The sequence below is a fragment of the Takifugu rubripes genome, chromosome 21 (genome assembly GCF_901000725.2).
Source record: "Takifugu rubripes chromosome 21, fTakRub1.2, whole genome shotgun sequence".
NCBI lineage: Eukaryota > Metazoa > Chordata > Actinopteri > Tetraodontiformes > Tetraodontidae > Takifugu > Takifugu rubripes.
Genome location: NC_042305.1, coordinates 13,961,846 through 13,982,296, shown reverse-complemented (window position 1 = coordinate 13,982,296; position 20,451 = coordinate 13,961,846). Strand labels below are relative to the sequence as shown.

Genomic DNA, 20,451 nt, shown 5'->3' with positions numbered 1-20,451 from the left:
TTCTCCTCCTTCGCAGCCCTTAGAAACAAGATATCTGGCTGAACAATTTGTTGCTTGTGATGACGAAGACTACGTGGTGTCCTTTGTCACACTTTGACCGGGTTCTATCGATATCTTGATTATTGCTGTTTGCTGATGGCGGCCACCAGGGGGCGCTACAAACGCTGATTTCGCCTGTGAGCGCCGGGATGTTACGCAATGCAATATCAAAACCCCATTTTCTACAAAACAATTCAATACAAACATCATAATTCATAGTTAATGTGGCATTTTGAGCATCATTCAGCTGCATCTGGAAAAAATGCTGATCATACAAATTAGAAATCCACAGTCGATGAACTGTAGGCCAGAATGAATTTAGTTTAAAATGCTCATTGCTGATAAATGCAGCAACAGTAATACAGATATAGTATCAGAATCTTTTTTATAATAAAATAAAACTACAACCAAGCTCAATTTTAAAATTCACACTGATAAAAAGATAGGGGGGAGGGTGAAGGTGAGATCCTGTTTGATTTGATTTGATCCTGATTCATTTGATTCTTTAATACAAGCAAGTTACAGCTGATTATACTGTTATCAAACACGTGTCTAATGTTTCAGCTGAACAGAACCCTTCGCTTCGTCTGTTTGTTCGTTGGTTTGTTTGTTTGGTTTGTTTGTTTGTTTGGTTGGTTGTGGCAAAAGATGAGTTCTGAGTTTGTTGAGATGTTTCCAGAGTTGATGTGTGATGTACAAACTGACCACTAAACCGACCATTGAACCACTAACTGGTTTGATCCGGTCCACCTAACCACCATACAGAGAACACACAAGAGTCTAACTTGTGGCCCCGTCTGCAGGAGGACTCTCCCCACTTTTAATGAAGGTATATTAATGTGGAACAGGTTTTCCTTCATCTGGCCTCAGAGGCCTCCAGCTGGCCCCCTGCCAAACCCCCACCCGCTCCAGCGGTCCCACATCAGACCACCTTACATACTGGAGGTTATGGGAGGGGGAGTGGAATGTATTTTGCCCTGTGTGATGTGATTGTTTGCAGAGAAATGGGTTGACCTTGCCCTATGATGCCACACACACACACACACACACACACACACACACACACACACACACACACAGAAACGCACCGCGCGCTTTGACCATACTGGAGGTGTGTGAGACAGACCTGCTGAGTGCAGGAGGTCTGGGACCCCATCAGCACTTCCTGCAGACAGAGAACAGAGGGTCCAGTCAGCTGAAGCCAGGATGGGGCCATAATGAGCCGTCCGGCCGACACCAGCACCACCTCATTCCAGGTATTGTTGAAACTTTTCCAATACACCAGCAAAAGTAAGGTTGGCTCTGATTTACGGGTAATACGCAAACGACTTTTTAAAACTTAGTTTGGATTTTATCTATTTCTAAAAACGATTTAAAAGTGTGGTTATTGTCTTGACTGTGATTGTGGTGTCTGCCCTCATATTTAATGGCAGTTTTAATTTAGAAAAAGTACCTCGGCGTTTGAGTAGGTTGACAGAACAAAAATCAGCAAAAAGAACTTTTAAATTCGGTTTGTTTTCATTTACGTGGTTTAGGTTACTTTGAATGTGTCGCTATTGAACTGGTGATTTTACCTTTTTGATTCAATAAATACACGATAAATAGGGTTAAAAAGTTGCGTTGAGCTAAGAAATGTAATTTGGCTTTACGGCTCTGGACTCAATTATTTTTTTAATTTTCCAATTTGGTCTGCGTCGTCGATTTATGGGATATGAAGTGTGTTCGATTTCAAAGTAAATATAACGTAGCTAGGCTGAGTAAAAGCCTGATTTATTTATTCAAAATTTAACGTCAATTTGTTTCTCATGCCATTTTTTTATTATTATTTTTCCATTTTGTAATTTTAAAAAAAGTAGTTTTTTCCGAACTCAGATATTATTTACTGTCGAAGAAAACGTACATTTCAAAATAAACATGAAAACAAAAGTTAAATTATCAACACGTTATTAATCAAAACAGATAATCTTTTAATCAAATGACTTTATTGCTGAGCTGAATCCAAATGTTTGTGAAAACATATTAATATCATAGATTAAAATCTTCTTTCTGCATATTTATTCTTTGAAACGTAGATTTAGCTCATTTTTTCAGATACAGTAGTGAATTCTGACAAAAAATAATAGTACAGAAACGCACATGCTCTCTCTCACATACTCACACGCTCACACACACACACACACACACACACACACACACACACACACACACACACACACACACACACACACACACAGCGCGCTCTTGTTGTTTACCGCTGCTGGTGACCGGAGGTTTCTCACCGAGGATCTAAGGATCTGAAGTAAGCGCTGCTTTCTTGGCTGATTTGTGCCCGAATACAGATTATTATCAAATCCCTGCTCTCATATCTAATTTATGTAATGTATTATTCATTTCAATTTTGAATGAGCTAGCCTGTGCAGCTGTACCCATGCATGCAGGTTAACGTTCTAACATTTATGTCTCTCGACGCATATTGTGACCAATAGCACGTTAAATTAGCTGGCTGATAACGAGAGGCTAACTGGAGGAAAATATTTAGGCCCGTGCACGCGGATGGATCGCGCATGTTGACCCCTCGGTGACCTCTTCAAACCCTCAACAGTGCGTGTCTCCGGTTATCAGGTTCTATATAATCTGGTCACAATGATGCGCGGTGCGGTTGCTGCGAGCTGTGCGTATTGTGTGTGTCTGGATGCTTTTCCGTCATCAAAGGCAATAACGGGGCGGAGTGGGGCAAATGTGACATGAGTGTCTTTTAAGGACAGCACCATTAAAACAAATGATTGCGCGTTTTAGCCCTCACTGCAATTCAGATAAATTAAATTAAAATACACCCCTGTGCGGATTACCAATCCCTGGTTTACTATAAATCCTGTCCCTGGATAAAGGTTGTAATTAAGTGTAATTCATTGTTTAAACGAACACTACTGTCCTTTTATGTACACATAAACCTGTTTTATTAGTCACCAAAGTGACGGGGAACGAATTATATTTTGTTGGTGCTTTAAAAGAAATTAAATAATCTTGTGCGTAAATGCGTGGACCTCTCCAGCGTGTGCGCGTGCTCGTGTGTGTGTGTGTGTGTGTGTGTGATTGGCCAGTGTCACAGCAGTGATTTGGCCTGCAGATACCAACGCACCGTGCGGACCTATGGGAGAGCGGGGAAGGCAAGAGGGAGGGTCTGAGGCGGACTCCATCTGAAGCTGCAGGGCCCGGTTGACAGAAGGGAGGTTCAGATCGGGCCACCGGTGCCATCGTAGGGGGAAGCGAGCGGAGCGCCCGTTTAAACGAGGAGAGGTCACATCCGCTTTGGAGTGACCCTAAAAGCCTTCCGCGGCGGCGGCGGCGGCGGCAGCGCGACGCGGCGGGGCGGAGGAGACGCGGTCTGCGCGCATGGATGGAAACACATCAAAACCAGAGATAACTGAGAGCTACGTTCGGATTGGGATGAATATTTAGAGGAACGCATCGCAAAAGTCCGGACACTTTGGATGTTGACATTTTTGCCCAAATTCGAGCAACGGCGAGAGGCGGAGAGCAAAAGGATGAGAGTGTTTTCTGCAGGGAGAGCAGGGCAGTGCATTTGAGGTAAAACACTTGAAGAGACCGTCCAAAAATATACAGGCCATACAAACACACTTATACACCAGATACAAGCTGCGGTTAGCTGCTGCCCTAAACAGTAGTTTAACACACAAAACCGCAGGCTGCAACTATTCAACATTCCAACTCAATACGAAATCAGACAGTTTGATATAAAGGGCGTCCAGTGGAACGCGTGAAACAAAACAGTGTCAAAGTTCAAGTTCCTTTACACTGGATGTCCATTAAAGTGGTGTGTGATGGGGTTACTGGAGAGGCTGTGATGTCAAGTTAGGTATTGTCCTCAGGCTGTGTGCAGGGAGGAGACCATCATTTGCGGCTTTTCAGCAGCACCAGAATATCAGCTGCCAAACAGTCTGCGGGATTTAATGGCTTTTAAACTTTAGGTGGAATCAAGTTCTGTCCGGTGGTTGCATTTTTTGGCTACAACCGAGTTTTCAACCAGGAAATATAAATCATTACAATTAGAAATAACGAAAGGAGAATAAACAGGCCGTTGGAATGGAAATTGTTTTTAACTGAAATTGTGTGTGTGCGTGCGTGTGTGTGTCAGAGGGACATGGCTAACGGAGGGGACCAATTCGGTCTCTCAGACCCTCCCAACTCGGACTGCATGGATTCTCCCAAGGAGACCAAACAGGAGAAGCAGAGCTACGCTTTAAACTCTCCAGCTTCACCGCACACAACCTCCACCCAGCAGGTCCTGGCCTGCTCTGATCAGAATGTAAATATTGATTATTAATGACATGCTCTGAACTCATCCCATCCTTAATGCGTTGATTTATTTTTCCTCACGAATTTACCGACGATAGAATTTACGCAGAATTTAAGGCAGATACAAACCCTTTTAAAAATAAATAAATAAATAAATAAACATATTACATAAATAATATCAATATGAATCGTTTATCATAATATTGCAAGAAATAGATAATAAGGTTCTGCATTTAGATGTATCTGTAATTGACCAGACTTTCTCTCAACAGGGGATGGAGGGAATTAAAGTTTTCCTTCATGACAGGGATCTCTGGACCAAGTTTGATGAAGTGGGAACTGAAATGATCATTACCAAGGCTGGAAGGTAGGAGGAACTGTCATATACTCTGCACCCATTTTGTTTAAATGTATCATTTTACCCGAATTCCAATATTATTTTACCATGTTTGAATGTCATGGTGGGAGAATACTAAATTTATATATATATATTTCTTTTTTTGTGGGGGATTTGGTCCTTGTAGGAGAATGTTCCCTGGTTACAAGGTGAAGGTCACGGGACTCAACCCCAAAACCAAGTACATACTCCTCATGGACATTGTTCCTGGAGATGACCACCGCTACAAATTCGCAGACAACAAATGGTTCGTATATTAAAACACTGATACAAAAACACAAGTTTCACCAGCGGCAGCGTCGAGGCCGCGGTGGACCGGTCTACTCTGTCAGGGCGCAAGGGAACTGCTCTTTCAAAACCAACGTTTTTACACCCTCTCCTACTTCAAATTCCTACAAAACAACCTTGCTACACAATTCCTACTTTTACGCTTATTTTCTGCCTGTGCGCAAAGGTCCGGTTCGTCTTGTGGACCGGGGCGGCCTACTTCTCCCCGGTTACTGCCCTCCGGATAAATCTTCGAAGGTTCACTGGGCGGACAGCGGCGCAGACGGGATTAAAGTCTGCTTTTCTGATGCGTGATGAACTGCGGGGCATACCCGAATGGATCACGCGTGGAGATCCATGAGGGTTGCGCCTTCCTCAAACCTCAATGTTTGCGCGTCTTTTTAGGCGATTATGCTTTCATATATATGTCTTTTAATCCAAGACCCTAAAACATTTCACAAAACATTTCTGGAGATGCACATCTAAACAGATTTAACCCGTTGATTAAAAGTTAAAACGCTGAAAGAGAACCTCATTCCAACAGGTTGCAAAATGTTGATCGTTGCTGCTGTGAAACGGTGAAAAGAACCGGGCACCGCACACATTTCTGGGAGTCGGTGGCCGTTTTAATGTTTTTGAATCTCTCTGTGGCGTGATTGGATAAACGGAGCGGGCGGAGGTTGGAATGAGCGCGCTCCTGTCATCGGCTGCCGATCCCTGACACGCTGATTTCTGATGGCCCCGCGTTTCTCCTGTAGGTCGGTGACGGGGAAGGCAGAACCCGCTATGCCCGGAAGGCTCTACGTGCACCCAGACTCTCCCGCTACCGGTGCGCACTGGAGCCGCCAGCTCGTTTCATTCCAGAAGCTGAAGCTCACCAACAACCACCTGGATCCCTTTGGCCACGTAAGCCTCTCTTTTTAATAGTAGGGTGCTTTGGTCACGTGGTGAGGGTTAGAGGTCATTGGCATAGTGTTATCAGTGCCAAATTCAATTTCCCTACAGGGATGAATAAAGTACATCTTGAAATTAGCCACATGTACATTACTGCAATAACTAATAACATTTTATAAATATGTATGGATGATATGGAAATTATATAGAAAAGAAGTTCAGGCTGCACTAATGTTTTTGACCTTTTGCTCTATGTGAAATGCGACCATAGTTCTGGGCAGGTAAATCAAAATGTCAGTGGCTTGCACACAAAGTGGGGAAATCTGAATAGCTAGAATACTGTGGTTCTGCCTTCCGTCTCATTTAATCTCCTCTGTGAATGTGGTGGTGTTCTGGAAACACGGCAGGTCTCTCACTCTCTCTTTATCAAACCATCCGCTCCCATTGTAGATAATTCTGAACTCCATGCACAAGTACCAGCCGCGTCTCCACATTGTCAAAGCAGACGAGAACAACGGCTTTGGCTCCAAAAACACAGCTTTCTGCACCCACGTCTTCCCCGAGACGGCCTTCATCGGCGTGACGTCCTACCAGAACCACAAGGTATGTTCAGCTTGGGACGTAGAAAAAAAAACAAGGGGGATGGGGGGATTATCTCGATCATTTAATTATCGGTAACAAAGGGAAATATTGTAAAGTCTGGTGTGAACAAATAAAAAGATGAACATTTAGGAACATTTAAACCCATTATTGTCTATTTTTTAAAAAAAATGATGCTCTGTGCCTAAACTTGTGTCCACACATCCACATGGCCTCAGATTGTATTTCTGATGTTTCTGCCTTTATTTGTTGTCCACCAATACAATTTTAATCTTCAAAATGCGTGTGTGTGTACAAATCATTTTTATAAATTTTATGCGCTAAACCAAAGTTTAATCCTGATTATTTTCTCGGAAAAATAAAACTTACGACTTTGTCCAGCCACATGCTTAAACTAACCCCGAATTTCCCAGATGAATTGGCTGTGCGGTGTGTCCGCCTGGACGCTGGGGGCGCTATGAGAGCGAATTAGACGGTCGCAAAAGAGAGGAAGTCGTGATCGAACGTACAGATGCTACCTGTTGAGCTACGTTCTTAATTATGTTTATTAAATAATTAAAAAAGAATTTAAATGCCTGCTTCCCGATAACGCAACAAGTTGACTTTAGGTCTACCTGCAATTCAAGTTAATAGTTGGTAATTGAATGTATACCTTAAACTACTTTAAAATTATGCCAACAGTTAAGGTATATATGTTAATTGATTAAACTTTCATCGAGGCAGTTGGGTTTTTCCTTAATGCAAAATAATTTCAATTTTAAAAATCTGGCATTTCCATCATTACGTTGATCAGTCTCTCCTGTCAGATAAAAATGATTTTTATCTGATAAAAATCATTTTTATCTGACAACCTAAAAATCTGTGTTCACACCGGCTCAGAATTTGTTGGGCCTGAGTTTATGTCTTCAGAGGTTTCCCCTCATAGCATCACCGAGGAACGTAGAAGCATCAAAGTTCTGAAGTTTGGACCTCTAAAAGCTTTGGCTTGAAAACCTTAAACCTGGTGACTGTTGGGATAAACAGTTTATTCTGTGTCAGCTGGCGAGAACAGCGTCCACTCCACTGCAAGCCTCAGCTGCAGAGGAATGTTGACCGTACGCGGCTTCATCCAGGCTGCTTTTAACGTCTGCTGGGCCTCTGACGAATAGTAAACTTCTTTCCTGTCGGTCAGTGAAAGACATGTTTTAGAAGGGGGGTGGCGGCGTGTGCATGGATTTGTGTGTTTGTGTGTGCGTGTATATCTGCATCTAAATAAAATGAGTGCTCTAATTTCTGTGCCAAGATTACGCAGTTGAAGATTGAAAATAACCCTTTTGCGAAGGGATTCAGAGGCAGCGACGACAATGAGCTCCACCGTATGGCCAAGTTGCAAAGGTGAGGGCATTGTTGCCTGATTACAGCCTATATGTGGATTTAATCAGTTTTTCCTAAAGTGTGCTACTTAATTCAGGCAAATATTGATTTAGAAAGGTGGATTGTGGAAAAATGTCCTTTTAGAATGAAAAAAAAATCCCCAAAAAACAGGCGGCCCCTGGCTCCGGGTGGGCAGACATCTGCCATGACTGTTATGAAGGGGAGCATATGGTCTGTGTGAGACGGTGTATAAAGAATCTTAAGCTACTGTCACCTAGCGGATACCTGTGCATAAAAAGCAGTCTCGACGCGTCGAGCATCGATGACGTCGCAGCTGATGTGCTAGTGGACTTGCATGGTATCTGTTTGCTTTCATTCAACCAGTCAGATTAGTGGCTTTGATACGTCAAAGGGTATTAGCGAGGGGAGGAAGGACGGACCTTTGTATCACAGGCATCTCGGCAGTGTTGCTGTACTGCTGCGGATGGTGGAGAACAGAGCCGAGAGCTGAGTCTATCTGAAGTGACACGAGGATGGATGTTTATTTTTAGAGCACTGAATTATCTCACAACCGCACTGACTCTCTCTCTCTCTCTGACTATCTCAGTGAGAGTCAGAGTGATGCGGCCCGATGTCCCCACATACCACAGGGTTCATCAAGAGGGCAGCGTGTAAAGAAACAAGATCAGAGCTGAAAGGATTGTGAGAGGTCGAGGGGAATTAAAAGACAGGAGAAAAGGAGAGGAAAGAGGAAATCAGGCAGGATTGAATGTCAACGAATACCTGCAGAGATTCAGGAACCATAGCAACAAGAAGCTATTACAAAATCGTCACTGAGTCAAAAATAATAATCAGTAATCGTCATTTGCATGAATACTTCAGGTATTCTTTGAAGTAGTTCTGCTAATTTTGCTCACAATTGTGTGGGCAAATAAAATAAAATTAGATTACTAAATAGATTTTTGTTCCTAATTTATTTTGCCAGTGACTCTTTATTTTTTTCCTCAATATAAAACAATTCCAAGTGAAAATGAGAGCTTCTCCTCTAATGCCTCAGTAAGGACTTCCCGGTGGTCCCCCGTACTGCCGGCCGTCAGAGAGCGTGTCCCACTGGAAGCCCATTTGGTGGGGACAGTCGGGTTCTGCGGCGCTCCCCAGATTGCGTCGGGTCTCCCTACAGCTGTGACAACAGGCTGAACAGCAGCAGCCCCCAGGAGCTGCTGAGCGCCGCCCCCTACATCCTGCCTCGCCCTCACCTGCAGCACAGCCAGCTGTCACCTGTGTACCACTGTCCCGAGAGGAAAGGTAGGAGGTCACAGCGGTTTTAAAGAATATACACACAAAAACATTCTGTATTTCTAAAGGGGAAGTGTCACCAAGATTCAATTACGTCTTAAGATTGAACATTATTTTCAGAAGAAGGCTCAGGTCACTGCCTTACCTGTGAAGTATAATATATAGGAAAATGAAGGCAAAATTGGAGTTTCATTTTGAAGATGTTGAAAGAGTCCAGCCTCTATATTTTTCCATCTTGCTTCCTCTGTGTCTCCTGTAGCAGACAGCTGCTCTTCAGGAACTCGCCACCATCCGTACAAGAAGCTCTTCCCTGGTAGCTCACCGAGCGAGTCTGATTCCTACTATCACCCCTCCTCCTACCCTCCTCCTCCTCCCCCTCCACCTCCTGGTCTCTCCGGTAATCCATCCCTAGCTTTCGCCGACTCTGCCTACAGCCCAGACGTGGGGCGTCAGGCGTGCATGTTTGCCGGCTCTGAGCCCAGGCTGGAGGAACTCAATGGCCCATCCTGGTCCTACAGCTGCCCGCTGCCACCTGCCATGACCCCTGTGGACCCTTACCCACCTTATACTCCTCATCCTCACTACAGCTCCAGTCCTCAGGGCTCTCGTGTCAGCGCCGTGGCCCACCAGAGCTCTCCGCCTCAGCAAGATCACAACACCCACGATACCTACCAGAACCAGAGCGCCGGACCTCCATCTCAAAGTTCTCAAAATATCCACAGCAGGCAGCTCAGCCCCCCACTCAGAGAATATCCTCGGTATACACCCAACCCGTCCCCGCCTCTGTACCACACGCTAGAGACAAATACCCAGGTGAGGTGTGCCGTCCCTGAATGGAGTGCAGCCTCTTAAAAGGAAGAAGACCAGCTTCCTGATTGTGAAATAATGGTGACAAGTGTGATTTTTGTCTCTTCGTCATGTTCTCCCCCCCGGATTTAAAAAACAAACTGATTTTGGACACATCAGACATCTCAGAAAGACATCTGAGGAACGCAACTATGACAACATCCTTCTCCTGTGACCCCATGACTGATACCATGCAAGTGTTTGCACTGTGAAGCCTGCCTTCCTCCCAATGACTCCCCCCTCCTCCTCCTCCTCCTCCTCCTCCTCCTCCTCCTCCTCCTTCGCCTCTTTGAAGCTGTAAATAATGACCCTGCTCTCAGACAGGTAATACCACCAAAACTGATCAAAATAAACTCTCACAGCACCCCTGAGCCAGAGGTGTGAGTCTATTTTAACTTTCCCGGAGCAAAGCGCAGCTCCGCGTTCAGTATCAGTGAAGGAGAAATGGCACGGGCCGTCTGCGTGTGCACGTCCGTATGTAAAACCTATGTCAGCTCAGCTCAACCATGCTCTGAGCGTAAGTCCAATGAGACAGGCGGTGATAGCTGCAAGCGCTGCACCACAGAGATAAACAGCTAGTTTAGATCGCGCTACAGGCCGAAGGACCTTTAAACACAATTCCAATGCATTCTGGGTAAACGCAGGACTCTTATTCCGCAGCGACCGCTGTCCTCTCGGTCACCTCCGGCTGACCAATCAGCCTTTCCTGTTCAGTGGATGTTCATCCAATGAGTGTGCAGCTCTGTTTAATTGTGAGCTGACAAGACAGAGTTGGAGTGCAACATGTCGTGTGTGTGTGTGTGTGCATGTGTGTGAGTGTGTGTGTGAGTGTGAAAACGTGTCTGTGTTTTTGTTTTCTGAATTATTCATGAATCCAACATTGACATGTAAGGACTTCTCAGTAAACATAACCATAGAGCTGTAAGTGTCATAATGTTCCAAATCTATTTTTTATCTCGCCGTTGTATTTCTAAATGTTCAGTGGAACATCTGAACATCTCGAATACTGGTAACTTGGTTATAATCACCTGCAGATTTATTATTTATCCATTTTCAGCCGACCGTGGAGAGGATCTGTTGGCATGCAAGCCGATATTTGGGTTAATTTTGGCGTTACGCAGCACTTCTTATTTTTGTTTTTTTATATTTTAACATGCAGTAACATCTGAGACGCTGCTAGGACATTTCAAGTAACTCATTTCCAGACAGATGATTCTCATTTTATGATTTATGTGTGTGTGTGTGTGTGTGTGTGAGGGAGGGAGAATGCCAACATTTGTGTACGTCAATGAGATTTTTATAACCTCGTACCTGCCTACAGTATTTATTACTCTTGATTTGTAAAGACTAGTTTGTGAAACTTGTGAAAGCTGATGTTTTTATTCAAAACTGTCTGGTTTTGTCCTGATTTGTCTCCATCTCTCAAAGTGGCAATAAAAAGTTGTAATAGACATTTTTTTTGTCATGATAATAAAGACAAATTTATCTAAGAAATGGCTTTAGATTGCTTGTTTACTGCGTAAGCGGCTGCTGGTTGTGGGATTTGTTGTGATTTGAAGTGCTCTCCGCATGACACCACCAGATACTCACTATTAACATTCCCAGTGGGGTTATGTTTAGCACCTTGGGATTCTCCTTTAAGTGCACTGCAGTTTATCAGTCTTAATATATGAATCATGCGGGGCCTGAAAACAATTAGCAGATGTACCCCTCAAAAGTCTCCCATGATGTAGCGAGTATTGTTGTACCAGTGTGTCATCTGCTGTCCTATCATGTATGATGAAGCCCGCGTGCAGCCCAGCACCCACACAGCACTCAGAGCCGTGTGGGTGCTGGGCTGCTGCACATACCTTGTCCACCTCCTCTTATCTGTGACAGCTTGTTTGGCTACTCCAGTCTCCACCAGCTGGACGCCCTCACTGACAACGTGCTGCCCACAGAGGGGCCGACGCTGCCAGGATGATGGAGAAACAAAGGTGGGGATGGGCTGCTGGTGGTCCCGCCGGCAACACATGAGAGCAATCCTCATTACTCTCATTCCTCCCTCCTGACGGCTCCACAAAGTCGGCCCGGTTTCATCCTACACCTGCAGATGCAACGCCAGCCTTCTGTGGGAGGGGAGAGAGGAGGGAAAAGGAGCTCGGCACGAACAGGTTTATTCAGACGGCTGTTAAGTCCATTTCTTTCCCTCTCTTTCCTTTCTCTCTCTTTTTCATACACCATAAGGTCAGAGGTTAAGCAGGCAGTCCTTCGCTGGGTCTGTTCCTCCTTAACCCCTCGTCTCCAGACAAATTCAGGCCAAGATGAGGAGGGGGGGAGCGGAAAGAGGTCCCACGTGGGGGGAGGCATACACTCCGAAGATGAATAACACAACTCAGTTCCCCTATGCTCACTTGTACAGTAACAGAGCTGTGAGCTGAGCTGTGTGTGTGGAGGGTGGCTGAAGGAATGGAGCTCTGGCTGAAACGCTAAAGTAATATTAAACAGAGAGCGTTTGCTCGAAGACTTTCTCAGACGGACACTAGATTGATGAACTCGTGATCAAAGAGCTTAAGTGGTGCTTATCATTATCTTCCCAACGACCCCCTAACCCCCCCCTCCCACACACACACACACACACACACACATGCTATTATCATGTGCATTTCTAAGTGTCACACATTTAGCTTGTGTCTTTCTAGAAAATGGAATGACTTTGGGGGAATTTTGTTTCTTTTTGTCTTGCTATGTTGTTTTTAAGGCTCTGTGCAGCAATTTCTCTTGAGACTCGCACACTTTTCAAAGCAATCAGACTGGTTTAATGCGGATCTCATTACCGTCAGCATACGCAAACGTGCACTTGGGCGCTGTCCTGCATTGATGATGCCACTTTTAGAGGAATAAGTGGTCTGAGATAAAGCATAATGGGTAAAGCTGATTATGTTTTTGTGCGTGGGCCTGACAGTATTCTGCCTCAGTGGCAGTTAAAATTGACAGGTACACAAAAAAGACAGCAAAAAAGAGTTAATGCAGTAAAGTTAAAAATCAGAATGATGATAATCGCACTACGTTAGGAAGGCATGGCTTGTAAAGCACATTTTAATATACTTAACCAGCTTCTACTATCTGCAATTACAATGGGTGAGTAAGAGGAGGGCAGAACAATGGCAGGACAATAATGTAAAACAATGAATGCTTGGCCATTACATGTGGTGCAACAAAGTAGGCTGGAGGAGGTTTATTTGAATGACACTATCCATCCTTGTTGTTATTTAAAAGCCACAAGAATGGTCTAATGCTGTTAAGCATAGAATAGTAACAAGACTGAGAGCAAGCTAATTCTGACCTAAATTAGAGTTTATGGTGGAAACAGCCCTGAAATCACTGGAGTAGATCTTAATATGAGTGTAAGAGCTGTCAAGGATAAGAGGCCGTGTGTGTGTGTGTGTGTGTGTGTGTGTGCGTGCGTGCGTTGAGAGGAGCCGGGCTTGTCCTGTGCGTCGTTCTGAAAGACAAAGACAGAGGTCAAGGGTCAAACTAACAGCAGCCAGTCTAGTCCAGGGTCAGAGGGCTCAGACTAACCTGATCAGTGATGGTTGTTTATCTGACAGCCATCGAACTGTCACCCTGCTGGAACTGCATTATCTTCCAGTCTTATGTTGCAGTCTCACTTTTAGAACAGTTGGGAGAATAAAGCAAAGAGAACGAAATGTTCGGATGTAAGAGGACAAAGATTTGCGCCTTCCTGATTCATCCGTCTCTCCCCGTCGAGGAAATCGAGATTTGTAATACGGCACGGTGATGTGAGCAAGAATAAAAGCTTTAAAGCTTCCTAATAGACCGCCAAGGTCCCAAGAAAAGCAGCCAAATATTCTTGACAGGGTGAAAGGAACAGAGGCGCTCCCCTCAGTGGGTGGTGTGGGGGGGCTTCAGGACGTCATGGAGCCAATGTCCCATCTGATTACAGCCGGAGGACTGGAGAGGCACGCCAATATCACACACACACACACACACACACACACGCACACACACACACACACACACACACACACACACACACACACACACACGCACACACACACACACACACACACACACACACACACACACACACACACACAGCCTATTCAATCAAAAGATTACACATATAGCCCCTTGACCTCACCCCAGTCCCCAGCGTGTCCAGACTGGACACACAACATAATGATATCATTAACAGCAGGACTTTACTTTGCTGACTGACTGTTTCCCCCACTGGACAGTCAGACAGACCCCCAAAGGAGCTACAGGAGCAGCGATATTTTGTTCTGCCCGAGTTGCAGCCGTGTACAGAATGATGGAGCTGTGACCACATAAATGATGTTCTCAGAAAGCGTCCATCCGTGGTTCATCGCCACAGTTCTCATGGTGACAGTTCTCAGTCCTTTTAGCCTACAACTGGCAGACATTATCTGGCGAAGCCTATTTGGGAACCAACTTGTTTGGTGACGGATCACAATGCTGCGGACTATCATTTATTAACATTTATCATTTATTGTTTTGTCAGATGAAGCAAAACGTCTTCAATTGAGAGCCCACGTGTGCAGAATGTGTAAAAACACAACTGGTTTCTTCAGGCAAATCAAAATGCAGCTAATACATCCCAGCCAAAGTACAGCCAGGCTATGGGCATGTTAGTCAAGAGATGGTCCAAATTCAAGCATTTATTCTGGGGGGGATCAGCCTCCAGACAGCAGACCAGCAAAGTGACTTTAATGTGCCATGTTACAGGCAAACTTAGAGCAAAATTACAGATTTCACCTTTTTGTCCTCTGCATTTGTCTACATTATTACAATTTAACAAAATCTTCAACACAATGTCACGTTCATAACTTCCAGTTATTATTTTATGTGTCATATAGCGGTCCCTCAAAGTGCCTTAGCTTCCCAAGCTGGCGTCCCACCTCCCCACGCTTTGGCCTTCCCGGCAGGCTTGTAGCCGCTCATGTACGAGCATGTTTGCAAACAGGCCAGACAGGGCCACTGCTGTGAGACAAACACAAAACACAAACATCAATACACAAACAGCTCCATTCATACGCTCCCTAAAGATACGCGTGCAGCACTCGCTCAGCCTCCCGTCATTGTTTGCCAGGAGCAGCATTGTTTGGGTCGTGCTCGGTGCGTTTCTGCGATGCTATCTCATTATTAATAGATGGTGTCAGAGATTCGGTGGCCTCTCTGTCTGACAAGGCATTAGCATAAACACAGACTTCCTCTCAATATCTGTTTGCGTCACCCTGTTGACCTTTAATTATAGATGCGGAGATGTTTGCTACCTGCGCATTCAAGTGTGAGGCGAGCTGTGGGGGAACTCTTTTACATTAAAGACTTCCCAAAATACCACTCATAAATGGAGATAAATGAGGAAGGCGGTCTGTTTAAAGTGCCTTAAAGTGGAAATGCAGGTAAAGATGGTTGCAGAACATAAACATTCAAATACAAAAGTACTTTAACAAACTCAAGAAATAAAAGAAAATAGAAACTACAGTCCTATGATGCACATGCTTTACTGTATACAATCATTTGTAACGTATAACAGCTGATGTCATGAAGATTTGCTTTAAATATTATTAAAAGCATCACTTTCTCCCTTTTCCATAGCATTAAGGGTCATATATACATTCTACAGTGGATTTCGAGTGTGTGTTAATCATGCTGATGCATGACACAGCAGCACGCTTTTCTTCTCTGGTCTGTGTGGCGAACGTGTCAGAGGAAAGAGGGGTTTTGACTTTGTGCCCAGTCTAATAATCCACAGGCAAAACTACATTCAGACACTTCTGTAAACACACTTAGGGACAGTTTCATAAACACGCAGGTCTCCTACTGAAGGCGATGCAAGAACGGGCACGTTCTGCTTCTAATCATCAAATTCTTCTTGTCTTACGACGGCTCGCTCCATCTCTGAATAAGTCTAATGCAGAAACAGCGTTTTCTCCATTTAATCTACTGCTGCATTAAATTTGATTTAGTGGATTTCGTGGTAAAAAGGCCATTCCTTTGGATTTAATATGTCACTGAAGAAAGGATCATTTCCCTTTTGTGATGCCCAGAAACCACACATCCAGCTCCCAAAGACACTTAAAGTTTAATCAAAATAAACTGTTTGGCTGTTTTCCTCGCAAGCTCTCTGCCTTCCTCTACCCTCCGTCTCCTCATCCCCCCCCCTCAGCTATGAAGGGGTGTTTACATGGGTGTGATGTCTCCATCTCCACCGTGCCATCACCTGATGCAACATGCTTTTATTATAACAGGCTCGTGCCATTAGCAGGCCGTCCATTCATCAAAAATATATACAGCTGCATTCCCGCCTGCAGCTATCTGTGTTGTTGTTTTTCCCCTTCACTGCCTCTCCATGTTGCCTCTTTGCTGTCGTCCTCTCCCCTTTCCTGGCTCATGTCAAGTGTGCGTGCCCGCGCGTGTGTGCAGCAAGTGCGCATGAGGATACAATCGGAACAGATGCATTTTTCTGGTTCTGGTGCTTTCACCATCAGAGCCACACCTGGCAATTATCATCCCAAAACACCACCACATAACACTTCCATTAATGTCACCTACCGCCGTCACCTCACGGCACCACTGAGGACAAGCAGCTTCCAGAAGGTGATGACAAGATATTCCATCTTAAATATCATTTTGTGATATTGCTGAACTTGAAATTGTGTTTCCCCTGTTTTTTTTTTTTTGATGGATCTCACTGTCAACTTTGTTGCCTCTGTCAAAACTTTAGATATTTTATAATCATGTTGACTCCGAGCTCCAGATCTCCATAAAATTTACTAGCTGCATTTAATCATCGTTACTGTGGTCCATTCACCACATTTGTCTATAAAGGTTTTCTTTTTAGGTGTTTAATGTTCCGTTCCACTCCATGAACATGTCCAGAATGACCTGATCTTGTTTTAAACAGGTTCTTTGTCTATGATATTTAGTGCTCAGAATGCAGCAGTTAGAGAGTCACACACCTAAATGTTATCTGAGACTTGAACGCTAACCTCAAATCCTGTTTAATGCTGGCAAATGGCTGCCGGGTTGAAATAAACCATCTCGGGCCTTTGTGTAGTACTGAAACATTTCGTCATTTATGGCACATTTCTGTTGGATTTGGATGCAAATGCAGCATCTGGCTCCATCAGAGCACAGATGCACACGCTTGAAATGTGTGAAAAATGCATTTTTGTAAAAATCCTGCAACCACAGCATGTTTGGGGTCAGAGTTAGGGTTAGGGTTGGGCCTTTTAGAGGTGATACATATTTAAATTTATTTTGCCACTTAAGCTCTTTATGCAGCATTAATAATCAATGTAAATACTTCTGCAGAGCGATGCCTTCCAGTTGGGCAGCTGCGAAACTAAGGCTGGAACCTGAAACTCCAAAGCATAAAGATGTCTAGCATACATACAAGGTGACTGCTGGGAATTGACTTTTTCAATAGTAAAGTTGGTGTTCATGTTTGTTTGTCCACTCTAGGCTACTGTACAAATATGGCAGCGTCAGCAAAGTGGATCCTGTCAACATTTTTACATAACATCTGAGTCCAAATAGAGCAAAAACATTACAAATAGTGTGTATCCGCGATTAAACGCGATTACAAACATTTAGATGTGTATATTACCGTCTATATTGGGCAAGTATCATTACAGCTCTCACATTTCAATAAAACGTCACATTGCGCGTTCAAGTCCATTGTTAAGTGTTACCATGGAGACAAGACGAAAAGAGTCCAACAAATGTGTTATTACACTAGGAGGAAGAAAGTGTCCAGCTGGAAATCGCGCAGAATCGTAGAGAAACTTGCAACAGAAGAGTTTGATGGCGTCTGGGGGAGTCCGAGAGCAGCAGGGCCCTGCGTAAGTCCCGGAGTTAGGATCAATGCCAGCGATCAATGGTAGGTTAATAAGTTTCTGCCACGTCTGTGCGTAAACAGGAGCTGGCCTGCGGGGGAGAGTGGTGATCTAACAGAAATGGAGTCATACGTGGCTTCTATCGTGTCTGATGTACTGAAGAAACGTCGGGAAATGGACGATCTGGAGGCAAAGGCGCAGGAGCGCAAACTGGTGCGGATGGAGCAGCAGCTCTCAGTAGCCGGGGGCTGTAGAACGGATGCTTCCTGAGTGAATTATGAAAATGGCATTAAGACCAACGCTTCTCCACAATAAAAAAGCTATAGCGTTCTCTAAAGTGTGTTTTAAGAACTTTTGTGCTGCCAAAAAACTGTATTAGTAATAACGTACTTTATTATATGTGTTCTCTCTCTCTACATGTTAAAAGCGTGAAAGATAAAAGCGCCCTGATTACATTTGGGTTTCTTTTCGATTGTTCTGCTAATGCATCATTGTGCTGCAGGCGTTGGACAACTTGCATCAGCATGTGCAGAGGCTGCAGAAAAAGGTTGAGGAGTTGGAGGAGTTCAGTCAAGGAGTCCACATGTTCATCAAGGTATCACCCCATTTTTAATCCTCAGAATTCTATCGTGCTAAATCTCTGTCGATCTCTGCAGGATGATCATATTAAACAAGTGACTCTGAAAGCAGTGAAGCAGCAGGAGGAGCGCCGTGAAAAGGAGGCAACCGTTCAAGGACTGAAAGAGCGGCGTGTTCAGCTGGTGCAGAAGCAGCAGCGGCTGCAGCAGCAGGTCCAGAGACACGGTCGGTATGGAGACTTTTTGGAGGAGGTGGTCAAAATGACAAAGGTACTGCAGGACTGAAAATCATATATTCCTTTAGCTCTATTTTCTCATGCTTTGACCAATTTATTTACTAATTACATCATGAAATGGATCGGATTAATCACAACTGATCTTTTTGAAAGCTGACTTTTAATACAATGCAGATAAAATCATACAGTGGTTGTGCACACGGAGACTTTATGCAAGGGGAGTTGGTGTTGGTGACTTTGATTTACCAAACCCATAGATAGTGCAATTTTATTTTCCCAACATTAATTAATCCACTGGTGGGATGGTGGAATGAACGCGTGTTTGTATGCATGTGTCCAGTTTGAAGACACGCAGTCGTTCATGGATCATGTGGAGAACCTCCTTCACCTTAGAGAGCAGCTCTCTGAAAAGGAGAAAAGTGCACAGAAAGACGTGGACAACAGGAAAAAGGCTCTGCAAACCCTGGAAGACCAGCACCACTTAACATCCCTACACATGAACGTCCAGCTGTCCCGGCTCCACAGGGAATTGGATGAGATGTGCTCCGAAACTCTGACATGGGTATCAGTAAAGTCTATTGGAGAGTCCCATCAGATGCTGGTTGAAGGTTGACATTCAGTTCTCTCTGTCTGAATACAGGAGAGCAAGTGGAACCACCTTCTGGAAGCCTCAGCAAAGAAAACACTCATGTTGGTTCAAACTAAATTGGTAAGCCTCAACCTGTATGAGTTGATCAAGGACAAGATAGAAGAAGAAGAATTTGTGGATCTGGCGGAAACAGAGAAACAGCTGGACAAGGTATGAGTCCCTGTACAGTGCCGACCTAAATGCATGATAATCGCTGCACTGCTTGATGTTCACAGCTTCCTTCTTCTCTTCTTCATTAAGGTCAAGATGTTTGTACATGATTACTCTCTTGCATGGACAAAACTGTTGAGAGAACAAAATGGAATAAAAAAGGCCACAAAATAACACATTCGCTCTGGAGACAAGGATCAATCTTCAATGATCATCACATCCAAAATTGGTCAGTTGGTACATTTAATAAAAATGAGTTAACTCAATTTTAAGCACAAATACAATGACAATTGGCCTAAAAATGCAACATCTGTTGCAAAACTACATGTGTAATTATAAAGAATGTCATTATTAATGTGTCTTAATTACAGGTTTATTAGATAATCATATTTGTTTAACAAATATGTGCCAACATTGGTTATATTAGTTTGTTTTATTTCTGTAAGTATTTTAAAGTACTTTATAGCACCAAAGTCAGGAATCGCTTATTTGATGAATATTTTAATTCCTGGCTATCACTTGATGTGTTATTGCCAAAATACAAAATTGACCGTATTGTTGCTGTATTGTTCTCTACTGCCGCCCTGTGGAACTTTGATAAATTTCACTCGTTTTAATGAGCACTTTTAGCTTCAAGATGCTGAAAAGTTTCTGAGGTAATCAAACAGACCGTGTTTGTATAATGTGTTGGCCTTTAGTGCGTTCTGAAACTTAAAGCATTTACAGGATATGCGTAGCTTCTAAATAAAAGCTCAACCTGTCTGAGTAACCATTTGTAAATCATTCTAACAAGCACCCTTTATTTGTGTAATATTATTATTATTATTGTTGCCATTATTATTGCTGTTATCATTATTACAATGTTTGTTTTATTAAGGTCCTTCCTAAGCTAAATAGTTAATTTGTGTCTGAAGTGTTTAAAAATGTATATATTTATAAAATACCTCAAATTTTAAGGTAAGTA

General features: G+C 43.7%; 2 protein-coding genes across 8 annotated transcripts; both read left to right on the top strand.

Moving 5' to 3' along the window:
- The first annotated feature begins 1,109 nt into the window (after window positions 1-1,109).
- LOC101061751 (T-box transcription factor TBX5-A-like) lies at window positions 1,110-11,499 on the top strand. Of its 4 annotated transcripts, none has more exons than XM_029830265.1 (9): window positions 1,110-1,295; window positions 4,196-4,366; window positions 4,629-4,723; window positions 4,881-5,000; window positions 5,779-5,926; window positions 6,365-6,517; window positions 7,797-7,888; window positions 8,925-9,172; window positions 9,426-11,499. In XM_029830265.1, exons 1-9 carry the CDS (start codon window positions 1,257-1,259, stop codon window positions 10,013-10,015), a joined length of 1,656 nt encoding a protein of 551 aa, XP_029686125.1. In that variant the 5' UTR covers window positions 1,110-1,256; the 3' UTR covers window positions 10,016-11,499. The 4 variants fall into 4 exon arrangements, with proteins under 4 accessions (XP_029686125.1, XP_029686126.1, XP_029686124.1 ...); XM_029830266.1 differs by having other exon boundaries at window positions 1,113-1,295; window positions 4,196-4,342; window positions 9,423-11,499; XM_029830264.1 differs by having other exon boundaries at window positions 1,117-1,295; window positions 9,423-11,499.
- Window positions 11,500-17,307: 5,808 nt separating this feature from the next.
- cfap73 (cilia and flagella associated protein 73) lies at window positions 17,308-20,427 on the top strand. Of its 4 annotated transcripts, XM_029829749.1 has the most exons (8): window positions 17,308-17,657; window positions 17,778-17,880; window positions 17,958-18,087; window positions 18,377-18,469; window positions 18,531-18,722; window positions 19,029-19,250; window positions 19,329-19,487; window positions 19,578-20,427. In XM_029829749.1, exons 2-8 carry the CDS (start codon window positions 17,843-17,845, stop codon window positions 19,659-19,661), a joined length of 918 nt encoding a protein of 305 aa, XP_029685609.1. In that variant the 5' UTR covers window positions 17,308-17,657; window positions 17,778-17,842; the 3' UTR covers window positions 19,662-20,427. The 4 variants fall into 4 exon arrangements, with proteins under 4 accessions (XP_029685609.1, XP_011614126.2, XP_029685611.1 ...); XM_011615824.2 differs by having other exon boundaries at window positions 17,308-17,880; XM_029829750.1 differs by lacking the exon at window positions 17,308-17,657 and having other exon boundaries at window positions 17,864-17,880; window positions 17,958-18,211.
- The last annotated feature ends 24 nt before the right edge of the window (window positions 20,428-20,451 follow it).

Excerpts from the sequence above, each read along its gene's own strand:
- LOC101061751 (XM_029830264.1), top strand. The coding sequence starts at position 1,257 with ATGAGCCGTCCGGCCGACACCAGCACCACCTCATTCCAG. Across the intron at positions 1,296-4,195 it reads CCAGCACCACCTCATTCCAG|AGGGACATGGCTAACGGAGG; the intron begins GTATTGTTGAAA and ends TGTGTGTGTCAG. Across the intron at positions 5,927-6,364 it reads ACCTGGATCCCTTTGGCCAC|ATAATTCTGAACTCCATGCA; the intron begins GTAAGCCTCTCT and ends CTCCCATTGTAG.
- cfap73 (XM_029829749.1), top strand. The coding sequence starts at position 17,843 with ATGGCGTCTGGGGGAGTCCGAGAGCAGCAGGGCCCTGC. Across the intron at positions 18,723-19,028 it reads AGGTGGTCAAAATGACAAAG|TTTGAAGACACGCAGTCGTT; the intron begins GTACTGCAGGAC and ends GCATGTGTCCAG. Across the intron at positions 19,488-19,577 it reads CAGAGAAACAGCTGGACAAG|GTCAAGATGTTTGTACATGA; the intron begins GTATGAGTCCCT and ends TTCTTCATTAAG.